This window comes from Lissotriton helveticus, chromosome 11 (assembly GCF_964261635.1).
Source record: "Lissotriton helveticus chromosome 11, aLisHel1.1, whole genome shotgun sequence".
Classification (NCBI taxonomy): Eukaryota; Metazoa; Chordata; class Amphibia; order Caudata; family Salamandridae; genus Lissotriton; species Lissotriton helveticus.
The window spans coordinates 61442473-61455415 of NC_136072.1; the positions used below are offsets into that span (position 1 = coordinate 61442473).

The following is a 12943-nucleotide window of genomic DNA, read 5'->3' on the forward strand; positions in this document are numbered from 1 at the left end:
GGTGGTAGCTGTCACGAGCCCCGATGGGTATTCCCCAACCTATTGTTCATCTGTTTGAATTGTTATCACAGAGGGAGTTCATGAGGGAAAATGTCTTTGGCAATAGGGGTATGCTGAAGTGGGTGGAGGGAGGGGGGGGGCGTTATGTTCTTTTATTGCACTGAGGGCTACTATATTCTATTGTGAGTTGCTATGGGTAAAGGTAGACCTGGAACACACGTTGTTGGAACAGAGATGCAGGGACTGCCTAGATGGGTGAACAGATTAGAACAGTGACATGGAACGTCAGAGGTCTCAACACTCCACAGAAGATTAGAAGGGTGTTAGCGTGGCTAGATAGATACAGCGTTGGAATAGCACTTCTGCAGGAAACGCTCTTAACCAGGAAATCTGAAGAACACGTAGCTAAGAGATGGGCAAGCCACAGGGTTGCATCCTCATACTCCACATACGCTAGGGGTGTTCTAATTCTGATAAAAAAGGGGTAAATTTCAAGCTGCTAGATACGGCCAAAGACACGGAGGGCAGATGGGTGATGGTACTGGGTAAACTGGGCCATAGTACGATTACGATAATAAATATGTACGGGCCGGTGGTCGACGACTCTTCAGCTTATGAACGCCTATACAGCGTACTAAGGACATGGCCCGACACTCCAATCATGTGGGGGGGAGATTTGAACACACAGCTGGACCCGGGTGTCGATAGGTCCAATCCACAAGGTGCCAGAATGCTCAAAGTAGCGGCGTGCATCCCGAAGGCCATGGTAGAATTCGGGCTGGTAGATGCGTGGAGACGTAGACACCCACAGACACTACTGGGTACACACATAACTCCGGCGACCAACGGCTGGTCTAGACTAGATTATTGGCTTGTACCCGAGGAGATAAACGCCTGGGTTGAGGACGTGCAGATATTGCCAAGAACCTTGTCTGATCACAACCCTGTTATGGTAATTTGCACATTGCCGAAGACACAGAGACCCCCTTCACATGCCGATTTAGGGCGGAGGCACTGCTAGACACTTCATATGCGGAGACTGTAAGAGTGGCCATAGAACACTATTTTGAAGACAATGTGGGAACTGTAGATAGCATGGAGACACTGTGGGAAGCCTTTTAGGTCACAATTAGGGGCACATGCACTGCTACCTCAGCAGGGATACTAAAGGATATACGATCTCAACTACGAACTATAGAGAGCTGAGAGACTTGGAGACGCAATATGAACAGGGAGATACTGGCAGAGATACATGAGAGCATAGACGAATATAATGAGTTAGCAGAAACTGAAATTAAATATGTTTCCAAAAGACATGTAGCCAGGAGATATGGAGAAGGTGGGAGGCCTGGTAGGTCTTTGGCTTTCCGGCTAACTTCACGAGCTATGCAACCTCCGATAGAGCGGATCATTGACAGCACCGGTCAGGAACACCACACGAACAGGGACATTCTAGAGCAATTTCGTTCCTTCTACAGTACACTTTATGCTTCTGGGGGAGGCACGGAGGGTAGAACATTGGACGCATACTTGGAGGATATCACCTGCGCTTGGCTGTCGGATGCGCATAGAGCGTACCTAAGTCACCCTATAGATGTGGAGGAGGTAGAGGACGCCATCCGTTCACTCTCCAATGGGAAAGCGCCTGGGCCGGATGGCCTAACAGCAGAGTTCTATAAAGCCTATGCGAAGATGCTTGCACCCCATTTGTTGGATATGTATGCGGAGGCTTATGAGACGGGCAAGTTGCCACCTTCCCTCCGGCAAGCTATGATCATAACATTGCTCCAGAAGGACAAACCCCCGGAGGAATGCGAATCGTACAGACCTCTCTCTCTTATAAATATAGATGCGAAAATACTGGCAAAAATTCTGGCGGTGAGACTCCAGCCACTGATGCCACTGGTGGTCCTACCGGATCAAGCTGGTTTCATACCGGATCGCTCAACAGCCATGAATCTGCGCACTATCTTCTCGCTACTCCATGTACTGAACCCCGAGATGCAGGTGGTTGCGGTGTTACTTGACGCCGCGAAGGCATTCGACTCGATAGAGTGGGGAAACATGATACATATTTTGCACAGAATGGGATTCCCTCCCATATTCATAAATTGGATTAAAATATTATACAACGAACCATCGGCAAGAGTGCGAATAGGGGGGGGGACACATCAGACCCAGTGCGCATTGAACGAGGTACAAGACAAGGGTGTCCATTGTCCCCGCTACTATTTGCCATAGTGCTGGAGCCCCTAGCATGCAAAATTAGGCAACTCCACAGACCCGCAGCGCTGAACTTTGAACTGTGGCCGATCGGGATTTCACTGTATGCAGACGACATGGTGCTGTATGTGAAAGACCCTGCCACCAAGCTATCCCCTATACTGTGTGAATATGTCCGCTTCAGTCTGTATTCGGGCCTTCACAATTAATTGGAAAAAATCGGTGATCATCCTGCTGACGGAAAGCACTGGAGCTCTGCCGGTGGAATATCCATTGGTGTGGTCGGCTGAACCGGTCAAATATTTAGGAGTGTGGGTGCATAGGGATCGGCATTAGTAATAACTGAGAACTATGGGGCAGCATACACGGCGCTGGTCGCACAGGTGGATAAGTGGTTATGCCTGCCACTATCATTGGCGGACCGGATAGCAGTCATAAAAATGGTGATACTGCCTAAATTTCTGTATTTATTTTGCAACGTCCCGGTTCCATTAACTAAACATTTTTTTCAAACAATACAAACGCAGCTATTACGTTTGGTGTGGGGTACAAAGCAGCCACGGATCAGCTGGCACACGCTCACTCTCCCCTTTGAGAGAGGAGGATTTAAAGCTCCGGACATGTATTTATACTATTTGTGTTGTCAGGAACAATATGCTTACTACTGGTACAAACCGCATGCCTACGTGCCCCATGTAGCGGTGGAACGGGCTGAGGCTGATCCTATACCTCTAAAGGGAGTTATTTCACATTCTGCTAGACACACGCCTAAGGCAGAGATTAATACGATTAATGTTGCAACGGCGGCCTGGCAGGCAATAGGACGCATAGCGAAAAAACTTCCACTATACGCCCCAATGCTGCCTATGGAGGGTCATGCAGCGTTATCAGTAGCGCAAGCTAAGGGGACTATCAAACTACTGAGGGACGTTGGTCTAACACACATGGGGGATCTATATGTCGAGGGACAGTACATTACGGGGGAGGGACTGGCATACATAGCCAATCCGACAACGTTGTTTACTTTTACCTGTTATCGGCTGAGGAGAGCGATGCAGGCCCATTACACCACATTCCCGACAGAGCCGGAGACTTTATTACCATTACAGACTGTCATAACGGCCCCCACCGAAAAGAAAATGATCACCAAACTGTACAAAGCGACACAGGCTGACACACCACGCATTGAGGACACTAGTTTGGAGAGATGGAACAGGGTATTGGATACTCAACTGACTGCTGCAGATTGGGAAAGAATTTGCACGGCAACTGGAAGGCTGACCCCTAACAGTAATTTGAGAATTATACACCTAAAGTTCATACACCAGACATACCACACGCCCCATGACTCTGGAAGATAGGACTGCGGGAAGATGACACATGCAAGAGATGTAGACGGGGGCAGGCGGGATTCCTCCACTTAGCATGGGAGTGTGGCACTGTGCATGAGTATTGGGAAAACGTACTGCAATGCATAGCGAAGATGACTGGTGTTGAGCTACAGAATGTCCCAGAACTGTGTTTGTTGGGCGTTGTGCCACGCGGGAAGGGGGTACTGGGCAGGTTGATACAAGTGGCACTCCTATTGGCTAAAAGGCGCACTTTATTCACATGGGACAGCAAACGTCGGCCAAAAGTAGAGGCATGGCTTAAAGACATGGTGTACTGCAGGGATCAGTTGGAACAATACGCGGAGGAACTGCCTACCAAATCCAAACCCAGAGACATATGGGCCCCTCTCCGTGAATATTTACTGAGCTGTAGTGAAACCCAATCAGGGGGAGGATCCCCTACTCAGGCGGAATGAGCGTGTGGCCCTAAGGGAGAGACGATAAAGATTAAAGGAGTGTTGGTCACCCACCTGGGAGAAGGGATGAAGTTATAGATGAACGATCTACATATGTGTATAGTACTGGTCAAATTGATACCCTTTCCTTTTATGCCCTTGGTTTGTTGAGGTCAAGTTTTGAGTTAGTAATGTTGTATTGAGTTATATAATATACGTTTCAGACATAAAGGGAGTGGACCACTGGATTAGGTCATGCACACCGACAGCATATTGCATGGAACTGTAATGAAAAACTGGCACCAAATATGTTGCGCTTGCTCTCAATGCTATACTGGTAATTATGCACAGGTGGCACACAAGCAACCCGAGGTCATTCTAACAGAACGTATACCCGATTTCTGAAGTCGGATTTTGTGAGAGTGCTTTGTATTGTGACAACTGTGGAAATGCCGGCCAGTGTATTGTTGTAGGCGCACGTCTGTAATGCACATGTTTTGTTACTAAAGGTGCTTAAAAAAAAAATAATAATAATCCAACCTCAAAGTCAGAGGTTTAGTTCTAATTAGCTATCCGTTATTAAATGACCTTGAAGCAATCAAAATAAATAAATAAGGAGGATTTTTGATAGAAGGACATTGACCCAAGGGATTGATCATGAATTAATAGGCCCAAAGGCAAGATAAGAGAGATTTGTTTCAGTGTGACACAATTCCAGAAATTGATGGTTGAAATCAACTGGCTTGCTGAAAAAAGAAATACCATTTCCTATAGGTGTCTGAACGAAGAATTAAAAGAACTCTTATCTCAGAATCCAGACCTTCCGAAAAGTGTAGAGGATCTAACTGACTTAACTATACGAACTGATAAAAGATTAACAGATAGACAAGTTGAACTGGTGCAGCCTCCCCCGCGTTTTCTATTGGTCGGGGAAAGAGACAGGGTTGCCTCCTGTCCCCTTATTTATTTGCCCTTGCCATGGAGCCTCTGGCTGCGTGGGTGCGAATGGATGTGCAGGTGCATGACTTTGAATGGGCACAGGGACTGTCGGATAGGATTGCATCATACGCGGATGACGTCCTATTCTTCCTCACAAACTTGGACAGAACGGGGCCAGGGCTCTTGCGCATTTTGCAAATCTTTGGGGAGACCTCTGGATTGTATATGAACCCCCGTAAATCTACGTTGTGAATGCTCGACTCTCGGGCGCGAATGGGCGCCTAGGCATCGTCGGTCCAGTTGGTGACCGGGGTACTAAAATATCTTGGGATGTTTATATTGTACATGCCCGCGGTTTTCTGGGAGCGCAATCTGGTTCCGGTGTGGGAGCGAGTGCGTGATGATATTAAGATCTGGTCCTGTATGCCCCTGACCATATATGGCAGATCGGCTATATTTAAGATGGTTGCCCTCCCCGTCTTCTATATCTGTTGCAGAACCACCCCTATCCGATTTCCCCCGATAGTTCCGGCAAGTCCATGCAGCCCTTGGGCAGTTCTTGTGGGACGGGGCCAAGGTGCGTGGTGCCCCACGGACGTGTTTTTTATCTACCTATTGTGGGGGACTAGCATCTTCGGACATTCTGTCATACTATCAGGCTTCACACCTGCTCGTATTGAACGAATGGTGGTATGGCAGTAGGGAGGATCCGGCATACGCGGTCGAGTGGCGGCTTATGGGAGATCACTCGCTGCATAGGATTTTGTGCTCAGCACCGCTGCGGGACTCGCTGCCATCGGCAACGAAAGTCGTGTTTCAGGTCTGGAGGCAAGCGCTGCGAAGGATGGGATGGTGGAACACACTGATGCTGGAGACTCCCCTCTGGGATAATGGCCGTCTGCCCCAACTAGCTGCTTTGCAGGGATTCCGGGGTTGGGATCATATAGGTATATCGTTCTTGGGAGATATTATGAAGGGTCTGGTTTTGAAATCCTTCCAAGACCTCCAGACAGAATTTCATATGCTGAGGTCCCAATTTTTTAAGTACCTTCAATTCCGACACTCCCTGTCCCCCAGCCTGGAGGACTTGGAGTCCATGGCTGAGTTCGGCCCCCTAGAGGCTAAAGTCTTTATGGGAGATCTCCAGGATCGCAAGATCTTCAGGATCTATCAAACCCTAGTTATTCATTGCTCCTCTACTCTGCAGAAACTCCGTGAGGATTGAGAGGTGGATGTGGGTCCCTTGGATGAAGAGGAATGGGTGGAGGCCTTGGCTGCTCCACGAGGGGCGGCCACAGCAGTGCGTTTGCGCCTAGTCCAGTTTAAATACATGCATAGGGCCTGCTATACACAAGTACGTTTGTGGAGGGCAGGGTTGATTGCCTCTCCTGTGTGCCTTAGATGTAATCGGGAGGAGGGTACTCTGGTGCACACATTTTGGCAGTGTCTCTCTCTAGATCATTTTTGGAGGGGGGTTCACACTTGCTTATCGGCGGTTCTGGGTTGGGACCTTCCCCGCTCACCGAAACTGGCCCTGTTATGGAGGGGATAGGTGGCAACATCTACAAATGACATTTACTGCTGTTTGGTCTTACATTGACAAAGAGGGACATAGCGAGGGCGTGGAAAGCACCGAGGCCTCCTTCAGTGGCTGCGTGGAAGAATGGTTTGGATTTTTGCATAGGCCTAGAGAAACCTATATTCATGGCCAGGTGATGCCCCCACAAACATTTTAAAATATGGAAAAGATGGGCAGACTATCGGAGATTGCTGCTGGAGCTGCTTCCAGTGGCACGGGACCCTCATCTATAGAGATTAGGTTTCTCCTGGGAGGAGCCAGGGAGTGGGGCGTGATTTGGAACTCCGGTGGATAGCTCAAATGTAATATCAAAATGTCTCTCTCTAGTGTGGGTGTTTAGTGCAATCAAGGGGGGAAGTTAGATTTTATTTGTATTGCTCTTCATTTTTTCTCTTGCGTTTCAGTATGAAAATGTCAAAGTCAGTATAACATGCTCTGATTGTGCAAACGCCTCTGGGTTACAGGGCCCTGCTGTATATCTGACATTTGACAAGAAAAGATCTGAATTCAGAACAAAAGCGTTCAAGAGAAGTTGTGATACAGTTAGAACCACCCTTCCCCCTCCTGTGCCATCCAGTTAAGCATGATACATCCACCCATAACCAAGGAAGAAAAGGGAAAAAGAAGAGAGCAAGGATTGTGTTTATATTATGGTTCTTATCAATATCATGTTAAACAATGTATTAAGAAACCTGTTAAAAAGCATCAGGAAAACCTGAATGCTTTACAGATGTGAGGAGGAATCAGTTGAGCAATGTTTTAATAGACTCAGCTTAACAAATTTTGAATACATTACAGTCAGGTACATCCTGTGTTTGTTTAAACATTAAATTGAAAGTAATAGTTTTTTCACATCTTACTGCAGTCATTCATTCAGAGGCTACTGGAAATTGTGTAGATTTTAAATTGGTAAAGAAATTGGAATTATCGTTTGTCAAGAAGAACAGCACAGAACAAGTGAGAGCAATGGATGGTACAGAGTTGACTTCAGGATTTATCACCTATTCCCCTGCTTTATTACTAGTAAGGATAATCACAAAATATACTTGTCCTTTGACATTCTTCAATTGTAGATCACCTTAGAAATTCCATGGTCAATTAAACATAACCCAAGGTTTTGCTCAGAGCAAGGTACTCTACTGGCTACAAATTAAGAAATGGGTAGTTTCGAAGTTCATGATGGCCTGTGCAGAAAGGAATGGGGTTTCATGCATATTGGGTGACATTCAGTCAAGTTAAGTTTGCAAAGATCTTGCTTATCTGTGTGATCCACAGATCTAGCACTTGTGCTGATTCCCAAGTTGAAGAGTCAAATAGAGGGTGGCTGTGTTCTCCCATACAAGAACACACATACTTGGGATGGTCTGCTAGTTGCCCTAAGCTTATGGAAGGATCATCATAGGTTTTACAAATTGCTGAAAAACTGGAATTTTCAAGTTGGTTTTTAAGTTCAATGCCACCCTCGCTTTGGTCACTAAGTAATTGTGCAAGTTCTATGCTTTCACTGCTAGAACCACACATGAGGATATTAGTTTTGCTATACAACCCTTTTAATATAACATATGTACATCACCCAAGACAAGAAATCCTGTGTTAAATGGCCTGTTCTCATGTACCTCATTAATGTTCAAAATTCTCCCACCCATGTTTGGTGAAACAAATAAATACATTATTAAATAAATACATAAATTCACCAATACATAGATAAATAATCAAAGGTCAATGGCATCTGCTTTATTCACTTGTAGAAACACATGAAAACTGCCACACACATTCTCGTTGATTTTTGTATTCTTATCACTAAGGAATCAGTAGCTAAATTAGGAATAGAAAATACAGGCCAATTCATTTCACTCAAATTATCAGATTGCATCGGTGCGTTTACAACAAACTACCTGTTGAGTCATTATTCCTTTTTTCAAACTCTTAATAATCATTTCCAAGATTAGCTGAATTTATACACAAAACAGAGGACCCTAATAATTAAATCACACACATCTCCCTATTGAGATTACAATTTCTGATTATGAATATTCCTCATACTTTGGTCTTAAATAACGTAGGATCTACTTTATCTCATGTTTAGTATCATAATTTCATATCCTATAGATACACATTGTGTATAAGGTGACACTATCTAGCGTGCCACTGCACATATTTTAAATGGTAGGGGTTTCAATGTGGACCTTAAAGTGTAATCCGTGCTAGCTTGTTTCACGCCTTCAGGGAGCTGAAATGTGTAGGCCCGGAGAAGGTTGGCGAAGAAGAGGAAGACGACAGTCTTAGCCAGCTGCTCCCCCAAACACACACGATGACCTGTCGTGGGATGGAAAGGAGGGTGTTAGTGCTGTGACCTGTGATTAAAATGATGAACAGTGAGATAAATATTTGAGTCATTGAAGCCACACTAGAATAGGTATGAGGAAAGGTAAAGTGGTATTCAAGTATGCATCTGATTGATTTTATATGAGGCACCAACCCAGCAACTTTCCTGTGAAATTCTCCTATAATAATGCTTGAAACTAGTACATTTCCATTAGCTGGATTTGATATGCCACAGAATGTTTCCCAAAACCTAAATAGGTTGTGATAAGTCACAGTCACATCAGACCAACTATCCCCACCTTTCTAACCTACATCCTACCTTGCAATATCATATGTCACTCGGATATTCAACCAAAGACTCCCTCTTCGCCTTCGTTGATTACCTATTGCTTCACAAAGAATCATAATAAGATAGTAGCACAGATTGAAAAACTTTAATTTCTATAGTCGTTAGTTCTTTGATATATTCAATTAGAGTAAATTTGTGAAACTGCAGTGTTTGTGCATCCTATTGAAAAAAAATCTAAGAACTAGCCCAGCAGTCTTTCTAAAAAAATTCAAAGATTAGAACAATTATGGATTTTCTATTCAACTCAGCCCTTCAACCCAACTCCAACCTTACAGTGATGCTTAACATCATAAACGCCATATCTGTCAATGAAATAACTGAACTAGAAATTGCATAATGTACTACACAGCCCCAGAAACACTCCATCCTCACATGTCTAACATCCATGAAACATCCCTCATGCTAAAGCGATCCAAGAAGCACAAATGATCCCACTGCTTAGGTGAGGGGTGGGGGTTGGCTGTAGAAATCTGTGAATCCACTGCTAAAATCCCAACCAGCCCTGAATGAAAGATGACTTAGTATTTTCAGCAACTCTATTGTTAAGTTTGTTTATGCTAGAGCTGGGGCATTAGTCGATCATTTGGGAATCTCCATGAATCATTTGTATGTGTGATTCTCATTCATGCAGATAGAACTTGTTACACAGACTCAACCTTATTGAAAGTAGGTATATAGCCTATAATTGTTCGATAGAAACTTGGCAAAGACTGAAACTTGCTTAATATACGGCAAAGGGTGTAATCTACACATACACTCTTCGATGTAAGTTTGATGACATAACCTAAGACATGTTGGTACAGACAGATCGGTCAGTTTTGTTCTAAATATTGTTTTCACAATTGATCTGAAAGCTCTACAAATGAAAGCTTTAAAAAAGTTATCAATGTTCAGGGTGAATTCATTCATTGCCTTTGTGTATCAACTCTGAGCCTACACCCTTTCAATGCCAACAATCCTGGACTCTACACAATGCTTGCCACTTTGCACTAGCTTGGAGCTCTCTGAGTAAACTGGGCAAAGAAAAGTAATAGCTTTCCCTTCTTATACAATTCCAGGGTAAATGTGTGTGTACAGATGCAATCACACTGTATGGTCAGTGATTGTTACAAATATGAGGAGTTGTTTTATCCAACAAAAACCAATACAATTAAATGAAAGTGTAACAGTACACCTCATTATGAATGACAATGAGCTGTATATGAATGTTGGCAGGTGTTCACGAAATTGTGTGTTGTGATATGTGGTATATAACTATTCTTCTATTAAAACTCAATTGTTATTCATTTACATATAGTGATTCAAACTTCAGTGGAAAACAATTTTACTGCCCTTTATACCTATCCACATATGGGAGTGCCTCATCACATTCCATGTATATTGGAAGTGACTGTCTAGACAGTTATTCCAACCATATCAATGGGTAGCAAGAAATAATGATGTGAGAGCAACACACACGCTTACCAATATAGGAAACGCTCATATCGCTCATATAAAATAACTGCGCTATTTCTATTACCACAGGGAACAGCTGTAAGGATGTGCAACTTTGTGCCATGAGCTACCAATGTAATAGTTGAAGGAAAATAAATAATGTTCCTTTTCTATATAGTTCCAAGGTGAGTATGTATAAATAGATGTAACTTCACTGTATGATATCTAGTACAGAGACTACTTCAGTACCCATGAGCATGTGTGACTGACTCTGCCTGGGGATTAGGATAGGAGTACTCTTCAGACAGTAAACAACATAAGCTGTGAATAAAGTAAACAGTATGTTTCTTGAGCATATGCAATATGACTTGGTAAAAAGGCACGACTGTCTTGATGTACAACAACAAACCTAATGGCAATAAATAAATCCTTACAGTTTAGTCCTGATAAGCTTCCTATTCGCGGATAAACTATACTGAGCTGGATCTTGTACAACAGTGGACTAAAGCATTCACCACAGGGATGTTTGTCTGACCTCATGGTCACAGGTTCAAGTCCCAAATGATTCACTCAGGTGTTCGCCCTTCCAATGCCAATGAAATGAATACTATTGAGCTGACTAACAATGAGATGAAAGAAAAATATTTTTTCTTTCTTTATTTCTTTCTTTATTTTATTGTTTTAAAGAGAGCGGACTTGACCCTAGGGTATCAGAGCACTTTACAAGGGAAACATAGCAGTGTACAATAGGAAGGAATCACAATAGTTAAGCGGACACGTATGGAAAACAGTTTACATATCATTAACTCCAGATAAGGCCCCCGATTTCTTGAAGAGGTAGGACGGTATTCCGAAGGGAGGCGCTAGTCTGTATTAGGTCAAGGTCTGTGTATTGGTCAAGGACTGAGAATCAGCAGGAGGCAGCATTTAGGAGAGGAATTTACCCATAAGGTAGGTTTTGGCCTCCTTTTTGAAGCATGTCAGAGAAGGGATTCTTCTGATGGCGGGCGGGAGAGAGTTCCATATTCTTGGAGCGGATCCAGAGAAAGCCCGGTTATACATTTTTTTTCTTGAACAGTGCAGTTTGGAGGAAAAGGTCTCTGGCGGTACGGGAGTTTCTGCTTCGGTCGGATACCACAAGTTTCTGTGCAAGGTAGGCAGGGGAGTTGGAGTATAGAGCTTTGTGTGTGATGCAAGCAAGTTTGAGTTGGATTCTGGCCTCGAGCGGGAGCCAGTTCAAAGCTTTCAGGTGTGGAGAGATATGACCACATTTTTGTGAGCTTGTAAGAAGTCTGGTGGCGGCATTAAGGCAGGCTTTTAGGGGTGCAAGGGAGATCTTGGGTAAGCCTGAGAGACTAGAACAACCGTATTCCAGTCTAGAGATTACTAGCGCTTGGACTGCGCTTTTTAGGCCGGTAACGTCAAGGAAGGGTTTCAGTTTCCAGAGGTAGCTCAGGTGGAATCTGGCTGATTTGGCCATCGAGTTCAGCCTTTAATATGCCAAAAGGCATTTTAACAAGCTGCGAGCACAACTGCTCAGATCACAATAAATTAAACTCTCTTGCTTTGTCAGTGCAGAAAATGGGACTGCTTTCTATGTAGAATGCATATAGGAGATAACCAATTGCTAGACCCGAAATCCTTTGTGTGGTACTACCACAAACTTATTATCTTTGCTCCATTCCTTTGCTGAAACCGTTTTTGTTGAGTTTTAGGAATCGAGGGGCATATTAGCAAGGAACCTCGTTAACATTATCGCCGTTTTAGCGGCAGGAAACTGCTAATATGCCCCCTTGTCACTTTACCACTGCTAACCAGGGCAAAAGCTCCTATGCTCTCTCCTTCAAACATGGTAAAATTGGCCTACAGTTAATTGGCAAATTTTACTTGTAAGTCCCTAGCATACTACATGTATCAATAGCCACTGCAGTCTGTAGTGCAGTTCTTAACTGCCATTTTGACCTGGCAAAATAAACCTTTTGATAGGCCTAAAACTTAATTGGTAATAATTATAAGTCACACCTCAGGTAGGCCGTAAGGACTCAAAGGATACTGTGCATTGTATTAAAAAAGTAGGAAGTGTGCGTACAAGGTTTACATGTTCTGGCAGTGAAAAACTCCTAAACTCGTTTTCACTGTTATACGTCCTATCATTCACACACATTAACAAAGGGTTACCTTATTACATTTGATAAGTGCTACCTTTGGATTGGGAGCAGAAAATGATATACTGTTTATACCCAAACAAATGGTAATCTAAAATTCTCTTTAACAGTGAAATTGGATTTTAAATCACAACTCTGACAAT

At 43.8% G+C, this 12943-nt stretch overlaps 1 protein-coding gene across 2 annotated transcripts in view; it reads right to left on the minus strand.

Moving 5' to 3' along the window:
• Positions 1-8487: 8487 nt before the first annotated feature.
• The window catches only part of LOC144792938 (cytochrome P450 2J4-like), a 50215-nt gene continuing 45759 nt past the window's right edge, over positions 8488-12943 (minus strand). For both annotated transcript variants that reach the window (XM_078668144.1, XM_078668143.1), the window contains one exon: positions 8488-8843. In XM_078668144.1, coding sequence (XP_078524270.1) covers positions 8665-8843 — 179 coding nt within the window. In that variant the 3' untranslated portion in view covers positions 8488-8664. The remainder of the gene's footprint in view (positions 8844-12943) is intronic.